General features: G+C 45.9%; 1 protein-coding gene and 1 pseudogene across 1 annotated transcript in view; one reads left to right on the top strand and one right to left on the bottom strand.

Moving 5' to 3' along the window:
- The first annotated feature begins 2,274 nt into the window (after positions 1-2,274).
- Positions 2,275-3,538, top strand: LOC134406648 (small ribosomal subunit protein mS35-like; annotated as a pseudogene).
- A 19,087-nt stretch (positions 3,539-22,625) lies between these two features.
- NGFR (nerve growth factor receptor) overlaps positions 22,626-25,028 on the bottom strand; it is a 57,734-nt gene continuing 55,331 nt past the window's right edge. The window contains exon 7 of the mRNA XM_063137787.1: positions 22,626-23,101. Within this exon, the coding sequence (XP_062993857.1) occupies positions 22,800-23,101 (302 nt within the window). The 3' untranslated portion in view covers positions 22,626-22,799. The remainder of the gene's footprint in view (positions 23,102-25,028) is intronic.

The raw sequence follows: 25,028 nt of genomic DNA, 5'->3' as shown, positions 1-25,028 counted from the left end.
TCTCATGTCTCCCCTTACTCGCCTTTTTTCCAAGCTAAACAATCCCAGCTGTTGTAACCTTCCCTCATAGGGGAGATGCTCCAGCCCCTTGTTCATTTTAGTTCCCCTTTTCTGCACTTTATCTTAGATGCTCAAAGAAACTGCATGCTAAATAAAAATGTGATTTCTGTCCCACGAAGGGGGTTGGCGTCATGTTGTTTGTCATCACCAAATGATGTCACAGGCAGTCTTCAATAGAGGTGCACCACACATCTGTGCCACACCACATCCAACAGTGCGTTCATCATGGCTACGTTTGGCGTGCTAGCTTATGGAAGAGGAGTCCCATGTTCTCAGCCAGACGGGAGACTTGCGGTTTGAACGCAGAGAAAATGCAACCGAAGTTCATCTTTGAGGAAACATCTGGATTCTCTACTACAAATATGTAATCACTGCACAATTAGTGAATGTGTGTGTGAGAGAGGAGAGAGAGAGAATGCTAGGGGGTGAAGAACGGACATCTGGAGAAGTTGTAAGAGCACAACTCACTGGGAATTTTCCTGGACAAACCTCATTGAAGTGAATGGAAGCAGTGTGAGAGCACTATGTTTTGTGTGTGTGTGTGTGTGTGTGTGTGTGTGTGTGTGTGTATGTGTATGTGTATGGCAACAACAGATGCCCCCTGTATGAGGGGAAAGGAAAACGCCCCGTCTAAGATGCTGCCTGTATTTTTGTAAGTACTGATATTAGGGATGTGCTCCGCTTCTAATCGGACCGGCGAATTAGAAGCGGAGCGGGGGGCTTCGCCTGCCCTTAAGGCGGAGGCGAAGAGAATTGGGGGGCCGGCGGAACGTGGCGAAGAGGATCGAGGTGAAGGCGGATCCTTCGCCTTGATCCGGAGCAACGGCGGAAAGTTAAGTGGGGTTTACCAGGCCCTGCCGCTGTCGCTGTTGCCCCCGCCCTCCTCTCCCTTACCTGCCTCCGTCCGCGGTCTGTCGGCGTCTTCAATTGAGCCCGCGGTTCAACCAGGAAGTTTGGGAGTGGCTTTTTAGACAATTGAAAGGCTTTTAATTTTTATTTTATTTATTTATGATTGCTTTTATATCCCACCTTTTCCCCCTGCAAGGAACCCAAGGCAGCGTACATAATCATCCTGTTCCTCTTCACTTTATCCTCACAACAACAACCCTGTGAGGTGACTGGCCCAAAGTCACCCAGTGGGTTTCCATGGCCGAGTGGGGACTAGAACTCGGATCTCCCGACCACCAGTCTGACACTCTAGCCACTACACCACACTGGCTCTCTTGATATAACCCAGCCTTCTTCACCTGGTGTCTTCCAGATGTGTTGGACTGCAATTCCCATCATTCCTAGCCAGAGGAGAAGGAGTGGGGAGGTTGTTCCAAACGTACATATAGCATAATAGCAAATTGACCATGTTGGTTGAGAATGATAGGAATTGCAGTCCAACACATTGGGAGGGCACCAGGTTGGGGGAGGAGTAATGGGTACATCCCACTTATATGCTGTAAGTATCATTTGTAGCTTGTTTATATATTTGTTTAGTTTGGTTATTCGGAATTCAAAAACTGATCAATCAATCATATTTTTTACACACTTTTAGAATTCAACATTAAAATGAGTTCAGATCAGGAGAATATAAATTTGGATTCCCCCCACCCCATATGCACACACACAAGATTTTTTTAAAAAATGCTTGAGAAGCAATCCTCCTCAATCTGGTGTCCTGCAGATGTTTTGGATATAATACCGATTGTTGGCCCTACTGGCTGGGGCTGATGGGAACTGTAGTCCCAAACATCTTGAGGACACCAGGTTGGGGAAGATTCTGTTTCAGTTTACCTCTGTCTGCTCAGAGGCACCCTTTACTTCACCTGTTTTTTGGGGCTGAGCCATGGTATTTAAAAGTGGGTTTCAGGCCAGGTCCTGGCAGCTCGGCTCTCAGTGCGTTGCTGCAGTGGCCCAGGCGGCTCCCTTGGCGAAGCCGGTACCAAGGCCGGTACCAGACTATTTTGCACCCTAGGCAAGGTGAGCTACTTGCACCCCACCCCCCAATTTGCCAACTTCGATTCAGCTGTTAAGAAGAGTTTCTGAACCATTATATTTTTCTTTTATTATTATTTTTTCTTAAAACAGCTAATTTATATAAAACTGTGACCCTTAAAGGTCAGTTCTGTGCCCCTCTGAGGTCTGCGTCCTAGGCAGCTGCCTAGTTGGCCTAATGGTAGCGACGGCCTTGGCCAGGGCACAGCTTACTACTTGACCGTGCTGAGAATGGGCAGTGGCCGAAACAAAGGTGCATCAATACGAGGGGGAAGGTCCTTGCAAAATGAAAGATTCCGGAGAGAGCCTGGAATTCCCGGGACTGAGAAGATGGAGGCTAATCAGGACTGGACCAATGTCTACCCAGCTGCAGCTGCTTTTAGACCTTCTGCTGTGCCCCTTCCAATTCGGATGGGCTACCAAGTTAAAAAAAAAGATATACCTCCAGTAAAAGAAGGCAACCTAGAACTTTTAAAGATCCCCAGTTCCTTGTATCTGACACCATTTGCCACTGGGAAGCACTGTGCTAAGAACGTAAGAAGTGCCATGCTGGATCAGACCAAGTGTCCACCTAGTCCATGCATAATTTTGTACACATCTATCAGGTCTCCTCTTGGCTTCCTTTTTTTCCAAGCTAAACAATCCCAGCTGTTGTAACCTTCCCTCACAGGGGAGATGCTCCAGTCCCTTAATCGTTTTAGCTGCCCTTTTCTGCACTTTTCCTAGCTCTATAATATCCTTTTTTAACTGTAGTGACCACAACTGTACAGTATTCTAAGTATGTTACTGGCAGTTTTATTCTCAATTCCTTCTTTACAGTGGCCGCAGACTGGGTGGACATTTTCATTGAGTTGTCCACCACAACCCCAAGATCACTTTCTTGTTCGGTTACCGCCAGCTCAGATCCCATTATGTTATACAGTGTTCTCCACAGAGTGGCTGTCCTAGATAAAAGTGACAACTGTAGGCAGCACTTTCCCATCGAAGTTGACACAGTAGACCATGTTTCAGTGGGCCCATCTGTTCGTAATCCTAAAGCGAGAGCGGTGACCCTAAGAGTTCAGCTTTCAATCCTCAACTTGGATGACCACACAATGAAGAAAGTCATTCAACTTGTAGGAGAGGGGACTGCAAGGACACAGATATCCTTACCATCACAACAGGCAGGTGTCCTTTTAGGAGACAAAACTATTACCGTGTGTGGAGTGTACCTTTTGACAGTTTTGTTCCATGAATCTTGGAAAACGGAACAGTGGGGAAAAGAAAAGATTGAGGCTGACATGGGGGAAATCCCTCTGGGAAGAATGCTTTGGACACACTGCTTCAAATAAGAGCAGCTGAAAATGCAAAAGAAGCCGGCAGAGAGGAGTTCCTTGCCTCGGAGATAATTCTGGACTACAGGAAGTCAATGGTGGCGCTGAAAAATGAAGGGGAAACAGAGAAGAACCTTTCTAAGAACTCTGCCAAAAGGCTATTAAAAATGAACAGGTTGTAGTGAAAAGAACTATTTCATGCCTAGCTACATATGTACATAATAAATTCAATTTCGGCGCTGGTCGTTAAGGCTTCGTTTGAGCCGGGGGTTCATCTTGGCTTAGCCAAGAGTAACCCGGGACCCGCCGTCTCTTGCACCGCATCCAGCCTTCCTCACCGTAGTCCTCCCCTGTGTTTATCAAGACACCAAGCCAGGCCTTTGGGGAGCAAAGGTTCGCTCCAGTCTGGCATGCAGCCGACATGCCGCCGCCTCTGCAGGCTTTGCGAGTGACCTGCTTTGCATTATTGGGGAATGTGCGTTCCCGTCCACATGTGGCAGACAGATTGCGCCTGGGGGCACAGGGTGGCGAGCAGGCCGCTCCGCTCCAGCTTCTGAGGCAGAGCGAGCGCTTGCCTCCCTTCCCGCCTTTTCTTCTCCCCTCTGACAACTAAATGCAGAAAACTCGTGAGGGGAGTGGGGGAAGGGGGATCGTTTTTCGACTGCTAGGAACTTTCTAGGACAGGCATCCCCAACCTGGTGCCCTCTGGCTGTTTTGGACTTCAACTCCCATCAGCCCCAGCCAGCATAGCTCAGGAATGCTGGGAGTTGTAGGCCAACCCAGGCTGGTTAAGGCTGTGGGGGGCTTGATGCACAATGGCTCATGGTTTTCTGCTGTGTCTTTTTCTTCAAGTAATTCCCCATAACTGAGCCATCCCTTACAGTTGGTGCCCTCTGGCTGTTTTGGACTACAACTCCCAGCATTCCTTTTTTGTTTATTCGTTCAGTCGGTTCTGACTCTTTGTGACTTCATGGACCAGCCCACACATTCCTTACCATTGGCCAAAGTAGCTGGGGCTGAGGGGAGAGAGGGCACCATGTTGGGGGGAAATCTACCATAATTCCTTGGGAGTAAGCACTTTGCATTGAAGTGATGCTCCAAAACCTCACTGCCTCACAGGTCATATGTATTATTAAACATTGTTTCAGTGAATAGCATGGCCTGTGCCCACCCCAGAGGGCTTACAATTTGTATGAGCTGAGAGAGACGTTAGGGTAGTGGACAAATAGCTTCAGAAGAGGATGTGGGGAAGCCAGGGGGCAAGGGAGCTGCCGCCCCAGCTATGGTGCTGGAGAGGGAGATTTAGAGGAGAAGCCTGAAAGAGGAGGAGAAGAGGGTGTCTATAGAGCAGCCTTCCCCAACTTAGCATCCTCCAGGTGTGTTGACTACAACTCCTATCATCCCTAGCTGGAGTGGGGTGGAGGTTGTAGCTCAAGACATCTGAAGGGCAGCAGGTTGGGGAAGGCTGTTATGGAACAGTGTGGCAGAAAGATGTGGCAAGGAGTCAAAGGATACTCATGCAACGTGTGTGTGCAAGGAAGGAATGTAGGGCGGCAGGAAACAAGAGATATGGGTGTGTGTGTGTGTGATCTATACCAGCCATTTATTGCAGGCTTGTATCACAGTAGTCCTTAATGGGGCACATGACATTCACCTGCTCCCGTGGTGATCTCGGCTCCACCTCTCAGTTATACTGGGATTTCCCTGGCTGCTTTTGTTGCAGTTTTTCTGGGTCACGTCCATTCCGAAAGTGGGCTTCCCCAGTCTGTCTAGGGCCCATAGGTTTGATCTCATTAAAAAAACCACCCAGCAACAACGTGCAGTTTGGCTATTTTGAAGAAAAAGCACTTACATATCTCCCGAAATAGGGCAAAAGAAGGCACCAATTTGCATAACCTTTGCATATGCAAGTTTATATGTATAGATGTAAATTTAGGAATAGCAAATATTGAGCCAGTGTGGTGTAGTGGCTAGAGTGTTGGACTGGGAGTTGGGAGATCCAGGTTCTAGTCCCCACTCGGCCATGGAAACCCACTGGGTGACTTTGGGCCTGCCACAGACTCTCAGCCCAACCCACCTCACAGGGTTGTTGTTGTGAGGATAAAGCGGAGAGGAGGAGGAGGATTATGTATGCCTCCTTGGGTTCCTTGCAGGAAAAAAGGCAGGATGCTGTCAAGGTGATGCATGCCATATGCCAGCAAATTTGGAAAACACAAGAATGGCCATCAGACTGGAAAAAATCAACTTATATTCACATACCAAAAAAGGGAAACACTAAAGAATGCTCAAACTATCGGACAGTGGCACTTACTTCACATGCCAGCAAGGTAATGCTCAAGATCCTGCAAGGTAGACTCCAGCAATTCATGGAGCGAGAATTGCCAGATGTACAAGCTGGGTTTAGAAAAGGCAGAGGAACTAAAATTTCTGTTTTATTGCCTATTCTAAAGCCTTTGACTATGTAGATCATAACAAACTGTGGCAAGTTCTTGGTGGTATCGGGATACCAAGTCATCTTGTCTGCCTCAGGAATCTGTATAACGAACAAGTAGCAATGGTAAGAACAGACCATGGAACAATGGACTGGTTTAAGATTGGGAAAGGAGTACGGCAGGGCTGTATACTCTCACCTTACCTATTCAACTTGTATGCAGAACACATCATGCGACATGCTGGGCTTGACGAATCCAAGGCTGGAGTTAAAATCACAGGAAGAAACATTAACAATCTCAGATATGCAGATGACACCACTTTGATGGCTGAAAGCGAGGAGGAGCTGAGGAGCCTTATGACGAAGGTGAAAGAAGAAAGTGCAAAAGCTGGGTTGCAGTTAAACCTCAAAAAAACCAAGATTATGGCAACCAGCTTGATTGATAACTGGCAAATAGAGGGAGAAAACATGGAGGCAGTGACAGACTTTGTATTTCTGGGCGCAAAGATTACTGCAGACGCTGACTGCAGCCAGGAAATCAGAAGACGTTTACTTCTTGGGAGGAGAGCAATGACAAATCTTGATAAAATAGTTAATAGCAGAGACACCACACTGACAACAAAGGTCCACATAGTTAAAGCAATGGTATTCCCCGTAGTAACCTATGGCTGCGAGAGCTGGATCATAAGGAAAGCTGAGCGAAGGAAGATAGATGCTTTTGAACTGTGGTGTTGGAGGAAAATTCGGAGAATGCCTTGGACTGCAAAAAGATCAAACTAGTCCATACTCCAGGAAATAAAGCCAGACTGCTCACTTGAGGGAATGGTATTAAAGGCAAAACTGAAGTACTTTGGCCACATAATGAGAAGACAGGATACCCTGGAGAAGAGGCTGATGCTAGGGAAAGTGGAAGGCAAAAGGAAGAGGGGCCGACCAAGGGCAGGATGGATGGATGATATTCTGGAGGTGACAGACTTGACCTTGGGGGAACTAGGGGTGGCAACGGCTGACAGAAAGCTCTGGCGTGGGCTGGTCCATGAAGTCACGAAGAGTCGGAAACGACTGAACGAATAAACAACAAAATAAAAATAATATTTTTTTAAATAAAAACACAATACATCTCACCATAGTGGGGAAGGTGGACCTGCTGGCCTGTTCAGCCTGCTGACCTGTTCAGCCTGCTGACCAAGTGTCAAGCATGGATGGGCAACTTCAAGCCCCCTCACTGCCCTCCCTTGTTAGGGTTCTTCAACTTTAAACTCAACGTTAACCCTCCTCCACCAGCCATTCTTCTCTTGAAACTCATCCTTTGCTGCTTTCTTTCTCCCTGTGAGTATTTTGGGCTAGTGTTGCTAGCAGGGCCGGCCCTACTATTATGCAGAGTGATGCTGTTGCTTCAGTTGGCAGCTCCTAGAGGGTAGGTAGTGGCGGCAAGCCTGCCCTACAATTCTAAACCAGCCAATTGGCTCTGGGCCAGCCCTACCATTAGGCAGCATTGCTTTAAGCATCAGTTGCTAGGAGGGTGCATCAGGGTGTTGGAAGAGAAAACTGTGTGTGCCGCATGGCCGGCCTTGTGTCCCCTAAATTGACCTGCTATATGGTGGAGGATGTTGGGCCATTGCCAGTAATGAAGGAAGATCCAACAACCAGTCCAGTCAGCTTTTGTACATAGAATAGGAGAGGATGCCATCTTGTCCTTTGCCTTAGGCAGCAAAATGTCTCGGGGTGGCTCTGTTTTGCCCTCAGGTGTGGTACAAGCAGGCAGCAGTAAAGTAATGTTCAACTGCCAATCTTGCTGGGTTTTGTACATGGAATGGGGGCGGGGGTGGTGCCATCTTGACCTTCACCTCAGACAGCAAAACATCTTGGGCAGGCCTTGATTGCTAGCAACTCTTGGGGAGGGAGTCTGGTAGCAAGACAGAGCCTGGACTTGAGTCCAGGGCTGTGTAATGTGGAAGCCGGACCTTAAAGTTTGCTTTTAATGGACCCCAGAATTGTTGTTTCTAAATGGATACTGTTGTTTTTATACTGTTGTTTTTATGTTTCTGATGATTTTTTAAATTTTGTATACTTTTTAATGTTTACCATTTTTAACTGTTGTAAACTGCCCAGAGAGCTTCGGCTGTGGGGCGGTATATAAATGTAATAAATAAAATAAATAAATATAAAATAAATAAATAATAAAGAGAGGGATGGCGTGACAATAGGAGAAAAAGCCACCATGGTCAAGGGATTGTAGTAGATTCTGTTATTTCACCAAACGCATTCTCAAAAAGCCAGTTCCCTCAAAGAGGAAAATGCTTCAGTCTAGGATGGGGTTCTCCGTCCTGTGCCATCTCATTTCCTGAAATTCTCTCTGTTGTCTAATTGGGAAACCCACTTGATCTGGTTATGCACTATGAATCCAATTACAGCGGATGTAAGATTAAGGATTGGTGTTTTTTCTACTTTTCCCAAAGAAGCTATGAAACTGCCAAAGAGGGGAGCGGTCTCTAAGGCCTATTTCCCCCCCTCCCTTTTAACTCTCCCTCCACTTTCCCAAGCTGAAATAAACCTTGTGCTCCTTTCCAGCCTCTGCAGTTAATATTTTTGCCTCCTGCAATAACCATAAATCGGCCTGGTTTCCCTGGGGTGGGTTATGTTATGTAGCCCATCTCATGCCTGTAGGACCACCTTGCTAGGTCTCCCCGTTCCTGCTTTGCCCCTTCTCTCTTTTCCATCTGGAATCTCCTCTTCCTCCTCGTTCCTCTTTGCCAGCCCAACTCAGGTTTGGAAGCACAATCTGTTCCGGATAGGGCTGTACTCCCTGCGGTCCCAGGTTGGGAGGGGCCGGCATCGATTTTCAGTGGGTATCTGGCATACCATCAGGAGCACCTTCCAGATTTGGTTCCCCCTGGGCTCTTTTCTTTCAAAATACAAATGGCCAAATCACATGCTGTTGTTGTCTTTCTTGGTGTGTTAATCAGGTGTAGTTTAGTGAGGGACAAGAGAGCAGGCATATGCATAAGCCAGGGATGGGGAATCCTTTTCAGCCCATGAGCAGAATTAATTTTCAAACACGCTCTCAGGGGGGCTGCGTTCCCGTGGTGGGCGGGGCCAAAGGCAAAAGGGGTGGGCCCAAAATGCCTGCTTATTTTAGCTTAAAGCTCTTACTGCCAATAACTGAGCCTTAGGCGATTCATTCCAACCTTTTAAAATAGGGGGAAACAGCAAAAAATCCAGAAAACCAACCAATTGGTGGACAATTGCCAATTGGGGGAAAGGGGGCAGGACAAGGGGCGGGGCCATCTGGACAGCCAGATTTGGCCCCCTGAAGGGCTGGATTTGGCCTGCGGGCCTGAGGTTCCCCACCCCTGCCATAAGTACTTTGGGAATTTCTTAGGGTATAAATATGAAGGGATGGATCCGGATTCAGGAACGTGCAGTTCCCCTGCCCCCTGGCCCCCTGGTAGCTCACCCTCTCACTGAAAATGCTGTAAAGAGGGTTGGGGGGACCCTGCTGAATGGCGTAACCTGTGGTGCATGTGCAGAGAGGAGATCGCCGAAAATTGGGTGAAGGCTCTTTCCGCAAGTGGAGCTCTTCCTTTCACATACGGTGCCTTCTTCTCTCAGAAGGCAGAAGCTGGATCCAGCCCAATTTCTCGAACAACGCACTGGTGGCTAAACTCTCCATTTGGAATGAGGAGCAAAGTTTGACCCAGCTCCAAGATGGCAGCACTGAATGCATGGACACATTTCAAGCTGGCTTTCGTTCAGCACAGTTTGGTGATGAAAACTCTCTCTAGGCTGTGGGTGTTGGCCGGGGCTCCCTGGTGGTTCGCCTGCCTGGCATGAGATTTGGCAAGATGGGATTTTGCCTCCTTTTTTTTTTTTTTTTTAAGTAATTTTTATTCTTTTCAAAACTTAAACATACATCAATACAATAACAGAAAAAAACAACATAATACATAAATGTTGAATAACCTTAATAACTTTTCTAATTTAATGTGTTAACATAATCATACTTAACATAAAAGTGCACCCCCACCCCACCCCAGGATCTATTCCTGTTTCCAGAATCTCATTGTTTCTTCTGGAGGTGGTTTCTCACTCCCCTTAGATAGAGCATATTCTAGGAACTGTTTCCATATTCCCTCAAACTCATTCGTTTTTATTATTCCTCTTCTTATTTTTATATTACATGTTAATTTATCATTAATGGCAATATCCCATATCTCTTTATACCAATCTTCAATATGATAATCTCCTTGAACCTTCCAGTTCCTAGATATGATTAACCTTGCTGCCGTCAGCAAATTCGGTATCAATTCTTTTGTCTCTTTATTACAGTTTAATTCTCCATATAATGATAACAATGTCACTATACGTGTCTCTTCAATCTCCATTCCTACAATTTCTTTTATCTCATTAAACACCATTTCCCACAATTTTTGAACAAATTCACATTCCCACCACATATGTAAATACGTTCCTTTTTTTTTTTTTTTTTGACACCCTCTCCCAACAATTTGCTGAGTTCAGCTTATTTATTTTATTTAATCTCACCGGGGTTAGATACCACCTCCATATAATCTTGTAATAATTTTCTTTTATCCTCACAGACATGTTTCTCAACACTCTTTGTTTCCATATTCCCTCCCAGCTCTGTTGCCCTATTTGTACCTTCAAATCAGTTTCCCACACCATCTTACCCATACTTTCTATCTCCCCCTTCCCAACTAGTATTCTATATATTTCACTCGTTAACCCTTTTATCATTTTGTTTTCCCCTTTCTCAATTTCTTTTTTTAAAATCAGCTCCTCAGTTTTCGTTATTACTCTACACTCTCCGTTATCCTTTAACCATTTCTTCGTCCATTATTCTAATTGAAAATAATTTAAGCACGATAGGGATTTTGCCTCCTGAGAGATGGGGCAAAAAGGCAATGGAGGCAGGTGGCTCCGATGTCAGTGGGGGCGGAGAGTCCAGCCCAGGTTGCAGTCAGAACCAGTCAGAACTCTCAAGGAACTATCCGAGGTTATCTGCTTCTTGGATAGCTTTGGATAGCTCTGCGCCTTGGGTGGCCTCTTTAGAGTTCTGACTGGTTCTGACTGAAACCCGGAGTGGATTGCCTGTGCCACTGACATGGGAGCCACCAGCTTCCACTACTCAAAGGAACAACTGGACAGGTTGGATCCAGTTTTAGATCCCTGCAGCGAGGCTGATGGAAGCAGACCTCCCCACCGCCTCCTCCCCACTGCTCCAGCCCCCTCAAAATGCCACACAGAGGGCCCTGCTGATTGGGATCAACTGTGGTGCAGCAGGGAGGGGAGATCCCCCCAAATTGGCCAGAAGCACCTTCTGTGAGCAGAGATGTTGTCTCAAGGGAAGGCAGATCCTGGAACCAACCCAACATGTTTTCGCTGCCGCGACTGGAGTTCAGAAACAGGGGGAATAAGCAAGGCAGAGTGTGCCTCTGAGCCTGTGCAGAGTGCCTTCCCCCTGCCCCTGATTACAACCATAACAAACCCTTCCCCTCATCTGGGATTATGAAAGACTTCCAGTTTCAGATCTGCTTATACAACATTGGGTCAAGATAATAACACTGAATTAAACAACCTTGGCTATCTCTCAACATGTAAACAAGACGTAAAACAAAACTCTCTTTTAAAATCAGTAACATCTGGCGAGCTGCTCCCCCTCCCCCCTGCAGGGCCAGTGCCAGTGCTTGGCGTTCATATTCTCTTCCTGTGGGAGGTTTGGGCTTTCAGAGGAAATGGGTTAAAATAAGTCGTTGCTGAACATCATTCACTATTCAGGCTGGTGTCAGAAGGTTGGGTCTCCCCCTCCTCCTAAATCACTGCCCCCCACCCCAGCTCTGTGTGTGTGTTATTTTTAGTGGATAATGAAAGAAAAGCGTGCGTCCCCAAATGATGCGTGTATGTGCACTCACATGCACATACAACCTATCTGTTTTCATACCAGGGCTCAACTCAATAAAGTCGTAATGGAGACAAGGACATTTCAGAGCATGTGCAGAGTGCCTTTCTTTCATTCTAATGGGCAAGTTACCTTTGCCAGCCGCCCACAGAGTTAGGCTTAGGAAGAAATCACAAAGCAAGGCTTACACCCTGGCTGGCTTGAGTTCTGACCTCCCCCAGGACACACACACACTTTTTTTAAGGATGCATCAGCCAAGGAATTTGGGGGTGATGACGGGAATTGTGAACAAGCCATGTTAGGGTGACCATATGAAAAGGAGGATGGGGCTCCTGTATCTTTAACAGTTGTATTGAAAAGGGAATTTCAGCAGGTGTCATTTGTATATATGGGGAACCTGGTGAAATTTCCTCTTCATCACAACAGTTAAAGCTGCAGGAGCTATACTGCAGCTATACTGTGACCAGATTTAAAAGAAAGCAGGGCACCTGCAGCTTTAACTGTTGTGATGAAGAGGAAATTTCACCAGGTTCCCCATATATACAAATGACACCTGCTGAAATTCCCTTTTCTACGCAACTGTTAAAGATACAGGAGCCCTGTCCTCCTTTTCATATGGTCACCCTATGCAGCCATTGAGCCCCTCTAATGGTATCCCAGGCCCGCACAGCACTTTCTTGTATCATGAACCTTATTGTAGTTTGCTGCCTGGATAAAAACTGGAGAAGACCTGGTGGTGGTCTTTATGCCTGGTCTTCCTGCTCTTCTGGCGATCTATCAGTGGTCACCATCTGCCCCAGAAGACCCCAGTTTGATGCCGAAGTGAGGTCACGTGGTGGAAGGACTGTGATGACCTCGCTTCATGGCAAAAAGTTGGGGTAAGTCCCCAAATTTTTAAATTCGCAGCTTTGGGGAAAAGCCCTGTGGTGGCTGCAAGTTGGCGGCTATGTCACATAACTGACACAGCACCACCACGCTGCCGCCTCGGGGCAAATCAGGTGTAGAGACAGCCCCCTGGGCTACTTCCAGGAAAAGGACTGGATGCCATCTAGGGTGACCATATGAAAAGGAGGACAGGACTCTTGTATCTTTAACAGTTGAACTTTTTAACAACAGTTAAAGCTGCAGGAGCTATACTAGAGTGACCAGATATAAAAGAGAGCGGGGCTCCTGCAGCTTTAACTGTTGTGATGAAGAAGGAATTTCACCAGGTGCTGCATGCCTACAAATGGCACCTGCTGAAATTCCCTTTTCTATTCAACTGTTAAAGATACAGAGCCCTGTCTTCCTTTTCATATGGTCACCCTACTGGATGCAGACTCAGGCTAGATCTACACACTACTGCTTTATAGCAGTATTGAAGTGCACTGATAAGCATTGGGGCACATGACACATTCCATATACCACTTTCATAATGTTATCTCCTGCTTTTTATTCCACATTATCCAAAATACCGTAACAAATGTCATTGTGTGTCCAACCAAGGTATAATGCGCAAGAGGGACACAACGTTACCATGACGGGATCATAATGTTTTGACATTAGGTGTAGATCTGGCCTGAGTCATACTTCAAGTAGACCCATTGAAAAAACAGTGAGAGTTGTGAATCATGGCAACCTTAAGTCCTATGGATTTCAAGGGGTCTATTCTAACTATGACTAAGGCCTCATCTACACCAAGCAGGATATTGCACTATGAAAGCAGTATGAAAGCTGTATATGTTATGTGTCAATGAGCCCCAACAGTTGTCAGTGCACTTCAATACCACGCTATAAAGCAGTGGTGTGGCTCCTGCCTTTTACATACCGCTTTCATAGTGCAATATCCTGCTTGGTGTAGATGAGGCCTCAGTCTGGATCCAAACAGAGGACTTATTGGGGAATGACCGTGTCTTCTTCACTCACATTTTACAGAGGGCCCACACACCGTCCATTTGAAATCCTCCTGGGCTGGATGAAGGATCTGTCTTCTGCTTGCAGAAGGGCTCTGCTCACAGACAGTCCCTCTGCCTGACTTTGGGGGATCCCCTCTCCCCACCACAACACAGCTCACCCCCTTCAGCAGGATCTCTTGACTCTTGTGTAGGATTTTTGAGGGGCTAGAGGGGCTGCTAGGAGAAGGAGGGGACAGGGAAGTCCACTTCCACTAGTGCAGTTGATCCAGTGTAAATCTGGATCCAACCCACTAAGTTTTGGCAGTGCCGCTTCTATCTTTTTTCTTACCAGAGAAAGTCTAACCTACCTGAGAAGGACGGAAGTGTAATGCCATCTTCACAGGAGTGGATGGCCATAGTGTTACTCTTCCAGCTTTTTGAATAGGTGTAGCTTTGTTGTGGCCAGTGACTTATTGGGCAGACGAACCTGTCTTAACTCAGCACACATTCAGCATAACCTTTGAGATGGGTGCCATCTTAATCATACTAAAGCACTTTTCTGGCTCGCTCTCTGTGTATGAAAATAATAATGAAATGCCAATTAAATGGAAGAGTGTTATATTGCTATATCATGTAGGGTGACCCTATGAAAAGGAGGACAGGGCTCGTGTATCTTTAACAGTTAAATAGAAAGGGGAATTTCAGCAAGTATTATTTATATGCATGTAGCACCTGGTGAAATTCCTTCTTCATCACAACAGTTAAAGCTGCAGGAGCCCTTCTCGCTTTTATATCTGGTCATTCTAGTATAGCTCCTGCAGCTTTAACTGTTGTTAAACAGTTCATCTGTTAAAGATACAGGAGTCCTGTCCTCCTTTTCATATAGTCACCCTAGCTATATCCCTAATGCTATCCTTTAAAAAACAACAACAATGTTTAAAACGATTGTTTTGCAATCAACCTGAAATTTTCAGAGTATGTAAAACCAACACTTCTTTATGGCAGATGTAAATTTCAGAAATATTGGTAAACCTGTTCCGGGAATCTGTGCTAGTAGAGAGAGAGAGTGGGAGGAGACAGAGCGCTTTTGGAAAGTGTCTGGACTGGTACTACTTAAATTATTGATTTAAAAAATAAATAAATGAGTGATATGCAGTTAGCTTATTATGGTAAATAACCAGCGTATCAGAAAAGGTAAAACAATAAAATACAATTAAAAATGCAATTAAAACGAGTCATAAAAACAAAATCCACTGCAGACGGTGTAATGGATGTGTGCTTAGCTGTGATAGGTTCAGCTGCTCAGTCAGTCACTACCCACATCCAAACCATGGGCATGGAAAAGATAGAAGAGTAATGGTAAGGGCACTGGTGTGGACGGAACATAGTGGGATGTTCACACAGAGAATGCACAATTTCCCCCGCTAGTGTGGTAAGCCAGTAGCGGGAGTCATTTGTCTGGAAGCAGCCCTGGTTTAGTTCAGCCTCTGAAGCTAAGCAGATTTGGACCTGGCCATCAACTGGATGGGAGACCACCCAGATGCTGGGAGCCCCAGACACATTACGCGCAACACCTTGGAGGAAGAGAAGAGGGCAGATGCAACTGATAAAATAATTCTGTGCTGTTGCATGAAACTGCAAAGGGGCGACTCTTGGAACTGGTCCACATGCCAGTCCCGGGGAATCATACACTGGTTCATCGTTTAACGCAAATGTACCTGAACATGTATAGATCAGTCAATGCAAGTAAAGGGGTCCGGGACATTTCTCCTTAAAAGCAAACATCTGTGTCTGAATTGGAACGTCTGGAACAGATGTATGCACATTAGATATGTTTACCCAAATCTGCTCGATTTGTCTATTTTGATTGCAAAGTAAACTTCGAGGGGCTGCAGAATTTAGGGGAATTTTGTTGTTGTTATTGTCAGTTTTGTTCAAGGAAGGGAGAGGGGCGGGTGGGTGAGAAATCCTAGACATCTGGAGAGAGCAGCAAAGGCATTCAGGCCAAGCCAGGCTGGGACTTGTACAGGCTGAAAACGATATGGCCCTCCCTCCACTGGAATACACACAAGATGCCGTGGGCACAGGTAGGCATATTTATTCACATCTGAACAGTACACAGTTACAGTTGTCCACGCTGCTGCCGCTACAAAACCATCTATCATCACACAGGTGCATCCACCCACCCCATCCCACCCAAATTCCCCCTTGAGTCATCCATCCATGCAAACTGAAAAGCAAGGGGAACAGGAATTTGGACAATCGCAGTGAAACCTACTGACCATTCCAGTGCGTCTGTTACAGAAATATTTATTCATGGTAAGAACATTCTAATAAACTGGCATTTGCATTACAGGCAAACCGTGGGACAGGATAAGAACAGTATTAACAAAATAAGAATCCCACTCAAGCCACAATAAACAATTTTTTAAAAAATACAGAAGGCAGCAAAGATCTTTTAAGGTACTAACTTTGGCTAATACATTTTTCTTTCCAAAGAATTTATCCGTTCTTTCTGTTCGGAACTGTGAAATTCTGAATAAAACTTAGGAAAGTACCAACAAATGTTTAAGAGAAAATGTTGCTTTCCAATGCTTTTTTTTCTTTCTTTCATGCAAATATCTTCTTCTTTTTTAAAAACTAACCCTGGATCTGATATAGAAGTATACTCTTCTCCAAAGGCCATTTTGCAATCATGTTTTGATCTGTATTCCCCATGCCCCATCTCTTTCTAGCCTTCATCTCTCCATAAGTGGTTGTTAGAACTCACCATCCTTTGACTTCTTGGGTAGAAAAAGCATTTGGTTTTGTACTCCAAAGCCCCAATATACACAATTCAACAATTTCATTGGCATAGTGGCCTCATCAGTCATGTACGGGTGGTGGTGGGTGTCTTCACATTCAAATAGTCAACAACATCTCTTGATCTAGAGCAGAGGTTTTCAACTGGTCCAGACCCGAGACCCACCTCAGATCCCCAGCCAGCAACATGAGACCCACTTTCACAATTTCACAACATGTCAGCAACAGCTTTGCCACGACTAATCTGGATTGATCTTGCAATCCACTTTTGGGTCATAACCTACCAGTTAAAGACCACTAATCTAGATTATCAATACTGTCCATGGAAACCCAATTATAATATGCTGAACTGATATTGTGCAAAGTCGTTATTATTGGGAAATACTATTCATTCAGTCCTTTCCATTTATTTATCTGCTTCTTTGCTTCTGCCGATACAACACCGTTCAGAACACCTAGGGCAAAATCAACATTAAAAGAGGCATGGAGCCCCCACCTCTTTGCTTGGTCTTCCTCATATGTGACGTGGTGTCATCATGCTGTGCCTTTCCCTGGACCCCACCAGCCAATGATGTGAGGCAAACGCAGGGAGTCACAGCATGATGACATCACCAGGAGGGATGAGGGCTCAGTGGCAAAGGGCACACTTTGCATGCAGAGTGCCCAAGGTTCAGTTCCTGGCATCTCCAGGTGTTTTTTTTTTAAAAAAAGGATCTAGTAGCACGGACTGGCTGGTGGATACTGGAAGCTCTAGTCCAACACATCAGGAGGGCACCAGGTTGGAGAAGGCTGAAGTAGGCAATGCTCCTGCCTGAAATCTGGAGAGCCATTGGCCAATGAGAATAGTAAATGTTGGCCAAGGTGGATGAGCAATGTGACCTGGTATAAGGGAAGTTTCTATGTCTTATCACATCTCTACGTGGCAGAGTAAATGTTACAAGAAAGAGAAGGCAAAGAGACATGGAGCAATGTCCGCTTCTTGTCACTGACTTATTCATGACTAGTTTTTCTCCGGTGGACATGTTGACACTGAGTGCACAGAGGTAGGCTTGGTTTGGCCTTTCGGAACTTTTAAATGACATGTCAGAAAGGATCATGTGATCCAGAATGTGTCGAGGATTCTTTATGGACAGAAAAAAGATGCAAAAGACTGAACAGGATGCCCGGTGGCTATGATGGCTCTTGGCAGCCTTGGGGTTCAGAGGCCACCTGCCACTGAATACCAGCTGCTGGGGAGCAACAAAAGGAGAGAGCTTCTGCCTTCGTGTCTTGCTTGTGGCCTTCCCAGAGGCATCTCGTTGGTCACTGTTGGAAACTGGGTGGGCTGAGCAGGGTCATTTTTATATTGTATGTTATCCATTTTAGTGCATCACCATAGTTGTTTGACTATAAGTGGCACCTTCATGATCATGCCTTGCATGTAATGTAAACAGGGCCAGCCCTACCATTCAGCAGAATGAAGCGCTCACCTCCGTTGGCAGATGTGGGAGGCGGCAGCAAGATGCATGCCACAAATTCTGCCCTGTGCCTTCTAAGCAAACCAGTTGAATACTGTAGGATACTGGCCTGTTGCCAGTATTGAATCAAGCTTCAACAGTCCAGTCAGTTTTTGTATGCGGAATGCGAAGGGATGCCATTTTGTCCTTTGCCTCAGGCAGCATAATATCTTGGGCTGGCCCCAAATACAAAGCTCTTGGAACACTTCCTTCCTCTTTGTTCTGCCAGCAGACACTGGCCAAAGACATGCCGAATCATTGAAAAGTGGCTCCTAACCACCTATTGACTGGTTGCTGCCACTATGAACATCTGTTTCCTTGCTCCACCTTCTTACCCAAACAATGCTTTATTGGGTGATTGAACTTGCATCTAGATTTTTGCCTTCCTTCTAGACTGGGGCCTCATTCCTGGACATCCTTCCTTGGTCCTTTTGTATCCCCAGAATGGAACCCGATAATATATAAGTCAACATATAATGGTCTTCCTAGCAAGATCTAGAGAACTCAATGATTCTGCCATATCATTTCTTTTAACACTGATTCAAAATTCCCTACACTTGTGTGAATGTAGCCAAAACCATACTACCCACACACAAGAAGAATCAACAGACTTAAGAGTAACTCAGAAGTTCAGGGGAAAAAAACTTAGCGGGGGAGAGACCCCCCAAACAGACCAATGATAAATGGTATAGAAAGGGGGGGGGGAGAGAGAGAGAGAGAGAGAGATGGGTGGGAGGGGGTTGAAATGGAATGGCTGGACAGGAAAGAGGGAGGAAGAGACACTTAAGAATATATTAGAGTCTGATAGAATCATTTCATTGTCTGAACAGGTCAATAATCAGCTCTCATCAAGAAGCTATTTCAATATATCCTCATAGATGGAAGTGGGAGCTGCCCATAGATAGCAAAAGAAACCATCAAAGATATTAATGTAGATGGGAATGGGCACAAATGGATCTTAGCTGTCCCCCATCTGTTTCCAAAATAGAGGGGGTGGGGAACTGGAGTTGCTGGAACCCTGAACAGAAGAACAATTCTCTACACTGCAACATTTTATTGCAGGACCCCACTTGTCTCTACCTAATATTGAAGAAGTTATATATGAAAAAAGTTATATAGTGTGTTATTCTCCCAGTACCATTAGCAAGAACTGCAAAAAGGGTGATGTAACACTGGAATATTTTGCAAAGGGAAGAAGATGGTGGTACCATAATCACTTGAGGTCTTTTAAAGCAAGGTGATCTGATCATGAAATCGGATTAGTTTCAATAGACTCAGTTCCATGAGACGATTTCTCAAGTTCACTTCCAGTACATGGTGGAAAGATTTTTGCTAACAACAACAGAAGATTTGTTAGCCATCTTGCTGCTGGCAGGGTAATTAAACTTGAAGACTTTCAGTTGTACAATCCCCTGATCTTCGAGAGGAAGTAAATTGGGAATATATAACAACTGCACCTGTTCCATGGTCATTAATTACTACAGGTATTATTCAGAGGTGCTTGATGTGGCTCCTTTTCCTTACAATAGGGTTGCTGCCAAATTATCCTACAAGCATCGTCTATACTGGAACATCTGCTTTTCTGGCTACGGTGGAATAGATGTCAAAATGAAACCATGACTTACTGGAACCTTTGGGCTAGTCTAGCATGTTCTATAAAGTTCTAATAAGTCCCCAGGCCACTCTGGGCCTTTGTGCACATATATTAAACTCTGGTTCCATTGGATTGTCAATGATGTCATTGGCAATGTGTCATGCCAGGGATTCTCCAGATGTTCATTGTGGCCTAATGTAGTTCAGAGACACCCTCTAAGTCTCTGTGCAAACCTGCAGAGGTCTCCAGGAGGTCATGCCATCACTGACATGGCCGGCCCTACCATTTGGCAGAGGAAGATGGCCATCTCAGGCTGCAGATTTGGGGCATCAAGATAGGACAGCAAAATGTTACATTCCTTAACACTTTTACTGTTGTGTTTTTACCCCCAGGGAGAGGCACCGGTGAGATTTTCCACCTCTGGTGGCAAAATAAACTTGGCGAACATTGGATACTATGCAAATTATCTTGGAAGGTGGTGCCATCGGCTATTCTGCCTCAGGCAAAATGTCTTGGGCTGGTGTTGGTCATTGACTTCATCAAGCGCATGGCATGTTGCAGATCTTTTGCACATGCACACTGAGGTCTTGCAGCTGGTCTGGAAATCCATAGTATTCTAGAATGTTGACCCAGAAGGTCCAGTGGAATCCAGGAAAAAAATGTTTTGTCTTAATCTTTCTGGGAATGGATCCCAGCCCATCTCTACCTAGGATTTAATATCAAAGATGCTTGAAGGCGCTATTCTCTCACTACCAATGGTCAAACACTCTCCAATGTATCACAGTTATATTCATTGCTAACAGCTATTACAGTTATGTGAACACGTTCCCTGGACAGGAGTTAGTCACCAGTGGAATGCCACCAGTGTTACAGCTATGTTCAAAATTGGTTATATATATATATGAGGTTGAAGACATTATATACAGAAATTGATCCACCGACATGGGGAAAATTCTAGTCACTATTATCTGGAATAGCCTTTCCCAATGTGGTGCCCTCCAGATGTGTTGTAGTACTGCTGCCATAATTCCACCATGCTAATCAAGGGAAGGGCTTCCTCATTGCCATCTGGGGCACCCCGGAGTGCTGGATTGGGACCCTGGGCATACAGTTCTGGGCACCTCTAGTCTAGATGAATTTATGGTTTAATTCAGTATAAGGCATCTTCATGTTTTCTTCTGTAGTCCATTCTAAGCAATTCAAGACACTTTTACAAATTTGGCATCCTCTTCACCTGTTTTCCCCCTTCTTCCACCTACTATTTTGGGATTCCTGTCATTTAGTGGATGACAACATCCTGCAAAGGAAGAAATCATCCCAGCTATCTTACAAGAGAGATCATACCCACAAAACCTTACTCCCTTTCCTTGATTATGTTTTTGAGCATCATGCCACTTAATTTTGTCTAGAGCAATATTTTGAGGCAGATTTGGAAGTTCCTGTACAGGCAAAATATCCAAGCCATTTCGAGGGAAGCAAACTGCATTTGGATCAGAGTAGAACATTTCTCAGGGGGCTACTACTCGTGTCTAATCGCTCCAAAGTTGTCTTTTTTTGACTGGGGTGGGAAATTAGACTTGCATTCCATCTCAACATTCCTTGGATTTGTTCCCATCACTTCCTAAAGTCCTTATGTGGGGTAGGGGATCTCTTCAAGTTTAGAGGGACAACAGGAGCAGTGAAAATATCTCCTTTAGTAGACCGTACAGTTGTTTTAAATGCTGCAAACTTCCAAACTTCTTCATCAGACCTTTATAAATGTTCAGAGCAAGAGTAAAAACAAAAACAGATCTTATAATATATATCAAGAGGGGAGGGAATTATTTGATTCCAGCTCACGTTTGTTGGCCCAAAGACTTCTGATGGTTTCTCTTAGCTTATCGAGATCCTTGCCGCTTGTTGTACTTTGCAGACCCCTCTAATGTTTATGAAAATGGAAATCAATGAAACCTAGAGGTGGTGCATCAATTGATGCAGGGATAACGTCCAACCCATTTCTAGCTCTGGGGATTGCTCATAGCCTTAGTGTAGAACCAAGAGAACTCATCTCTCCACCTTATGCCTTTAAGGCCACTCAGAGGTTACTTTGCTCTCCTCCTTTTAATGCAACAGAGGTAATGGCTTTAATAACCCACAGTGATTGGTTCACTAGTCTGAAGAAGAACACCGAGCATAGCTTCTAATATCTCACCAACACAACATCTGGGATCACGTTGGAGCTGGCATTTGGCCTAGTTGATAGCATCACAGTGATTAATAATTCACACCCATTAATGAATGCCATTTGCTCTGCTTTGTGTCTGTCTTTGTTTCGGCCAGTTCCGCTCTCCAGTATGGCTTATAACCCACCCACCCTGAATGAGCGCTGTTCAGTTTATGACCCTGCGAACCTTGATCAAACTCAGGAAGTGAGCCACAGAACCAGGCTCAATACTGCTCACTGAACGACAGGAATGGAATGGGTCTGAGCAAAAAAAGAGGGCAGAGACCAAGGCTGGTCTTGATGTCATCGTCACTAGTGCATGGATGGAAATGGGGGTGGTTTCCCTTTCGGCTCCATCCATAAAGGTCAAGGTCTGATCTTCACAGTGTCGGTTTTGACAGCCACAAATCACGTCCCTCCCTCCTCCACCCCTGCAACCTAGAGACACCCCAGGAGGCCTTCTCCAAAGACGTCTCCATAATGTCCTCTTAACACCACATATCCTCTTGCTCTGGACCCCAAAGTCATCCTTTTTTGCTTTCTTCAAGTCCATCATCAGCCATGCCACATATTCAGCCAGGCCTCCCTTAATTTTTAGTTTGAGGAACACACAGCGCTTAAAATGGAAGAGCTGGCGACAGAAAGACTGCAAGTGCGAGTGTGGAAAGAGGATCCACATGGGTGGGAACAGAGAGGTACGTGGGATGGGTGTTGCAGTCAGAGTCACCTGAAAGAGAGAGGCCAACCTATTGGCATTGGTGGGATGTAGGTCTTCATTTCTGCAGGACCAGCAAAATGCTGCCAGTCCAGGAGATTTTTATTGTTTTAAAAAACCAAACAAAGCCAAAACGTCCACTCCGGATATCCTTCCTCCACTTCCTTTTAGCATCGTATTGTCTGCTACTGGCAAGAGGTATCGGGTGAAAATACTGGGGAGGAACGAACACACACACACACACACAAAGTCAGTGCATACTAGGATTGTTCCCGGGCCCCCAGAAATGGGGGTATGGGGGTAGGAACAAGCTCCATTTTTCCTTCACATGTTTGCACCCAAGAGGCACCAGCGATGAGGGGTATCACAGAGGGGCCACCCAGAGCACCTCCGCCCCATCTCCCTGCTTCACACGGGTGAGCTAGCCGTGGACTCGCTGTAAAGGCTTTCCACAATGTCCCCCCTCTGGATTTTACGCAAGGCGGTATAAAGGGCGTCCATGGTGGCGCTGTCCTTGCTGGACCAATCGGAGAGCAGCGCACGGACCGGGTATTCCGCCTGGGTGAAGGAGTCTATGTGGTCTTCCTTGTAGCCCAGTTCCCCAGCCAAGTGGCGCCATGTCTCCTCCGTGGAACCATTCAGCAGCTTTTCGACTTCCTCCCGCTTGATGGCTGGCAGGCTGGTGTAAAGATGCCCATCTCCTTTCAGGCCTGTATTGGGGCAGGGGCGGGGCGGGGCGGGGATGGGGGCGGAGAACAAAAGGGTTATAAAAGGATGAGATCACACCAGGACCAGGACCAGGGCAGGGCAGGGCATCACCTGATGTGGTCCCACCTCAGCAGTTAAGCAGATCTGGGTCAGCGCCAGCACCCAGCATCCTCGGGCAGCTCATTAGGGCCCACTGTTGCCGATGCCTGTTCTGGGTTCAGATAACCCTGCTCACGTGCTGTCCCATCCTCACCCCTCACTGTTTGGTTTTCACATAGAGGTGGGTAGCTCGGAAATGAGAGGGTACTGTGGGAATCTGAAAGGAATGTCTTGCAGCTGCCCGCCGCTGTCACTAAGCCACAGAGAGGAGGGGAAGCATTGGTGTCAGGGGGCCACCAGTTTGCTGCGGGACCCCTCAGACCTGAAGCTGGCCCTGCCAGGTCATCATGAGGGATGGATCCATTAAAATGCGGTCCGTGTCATGCAGTTATGAATGTGTTTGCTCACAAACCCATGCCATCCCATTTCCACATTAATCTGCACTTTAAAACAACCCCCTGCATGAAAGGTTGTATGGATTTTTGGGTAAAATACCCAGAGTATGGTAATATTTCATTCCTGTTTGCAAATCATGTAAACATGTCCTGTTTGCCACACTATAGAGCCTCGTGTGGCGCAGAGCGGTAAAGCAGCAGTTTCTGCAGCCGAAACTCTCCCCACGGCCTGAGTTTGATCCCAGCGGAAGCTGGTTCTCCGGCAGCTGGCTCGGGTCGACTCAGCCTTCCATCCTCCCGAGGTCGGTAAAATGAGTACCCAGTTAGCTGGGGGAAAGGTAATAACGGCCGGGGAAGGCAACAGCAAACCACCCTGCTATAAGGCCTGCCAAGAAAACGTCAACGAAAGCTGGCGTCCCTCCAAGAGTCAGTAATGACTCAGTGCTTGCACGAGAGGTTCCTTTCCTTTCTTTTCCTTGCCACACTAAACATGAACGTGAGCAGGAATTTCCCGCAGCTGCACCCACAACTGCGGACTTACGTCCACTGCGCACCCCTTAACCCACTCACCCCGCCATCGCAGGGATGGCAGAATTGCTGCCACCCCCTCCCCTGATGGGCATGAAGCTGTGCAGCACGGCTCTGTGCCCATTTATGGTGCTGTGCTTACTTGTGAGTAAGTGCAGCACCAGGCGGGACGGGCGCCCGTCCCCTCCTGCCCCTGGGAGTCCCTGTGCGTTATTTGGCCTTGACCAGCCCGGACTATCAGGCTGGTGTAGACATGGCCACTGATGCCCAAGGAAGTGTCAAAACAAAATCTTACCTGTATTTTTTGTTTGTTTGTTTACAAATGTATTATGTCACAAAAACAAAATATCAGGATGACTCATATAGCCCCCAAAGAAGCCCACAGTTGAAATAGCACTGTATACGATCTTTTCAAACAACTGTATTAATTTGCAACTTCTGTTTCTGCAGAAGTGGCTAAGAAGTATATAGGAGTAATTTACTAAAGTATAACTATTTTGTATAATTTTGCCTTAGCTCTTTTTTGTTATTTGAATAAAATCTCCCCCACACACACCTGCCACCATGCAAAGCATAGTTCTAGCGACCACATATATTTGCCTAATGCTAGAACCGGCCTTCCTGCCATCTGTGCAGAAATCAACCCATCTGGAGTGAAAGAAAGCTGATCTTGATTTCCAGAGCCAGAAGTAAGAGAGAACATGCTTTGGTTTGGTTTTTTTGTTTTGCAAATATTTGGATTTACAGGACCTATCATTTCAGTCCTGGAACCTAAACACTTTGGAACGAAACATCTAACAGGAATTTTTTGAAACCCTCTGGAATAGAGGCACGTGTGGGGGTGGGTTGCCTTGTGAATATTGCGGTTGTGTATTTACGATATATTTTGCATTCTCAAATGGCATGT

Source organism: Elgaria multicarinata, chromosome 11 (assembly GCF_023053635.1).
Source record: "Elgaria multicarinata webbii isolate HBS135686 ecotype San Diego chromosome 11, rElgMul1.1.pri, whole genome shotgun sequence".
Classification (NCBI taxonomy): domain Eukaryota; kingdom Metazoa; phylum Chordata; class Lepidosauria; order Squamata; family Anguidae; genus Elgaria; species Elgaria multicarinata.
Note: the sequence above shows the minus strand (reverse complement) of the source record. Positions and strands in the feature narration are given on the sequence as shown.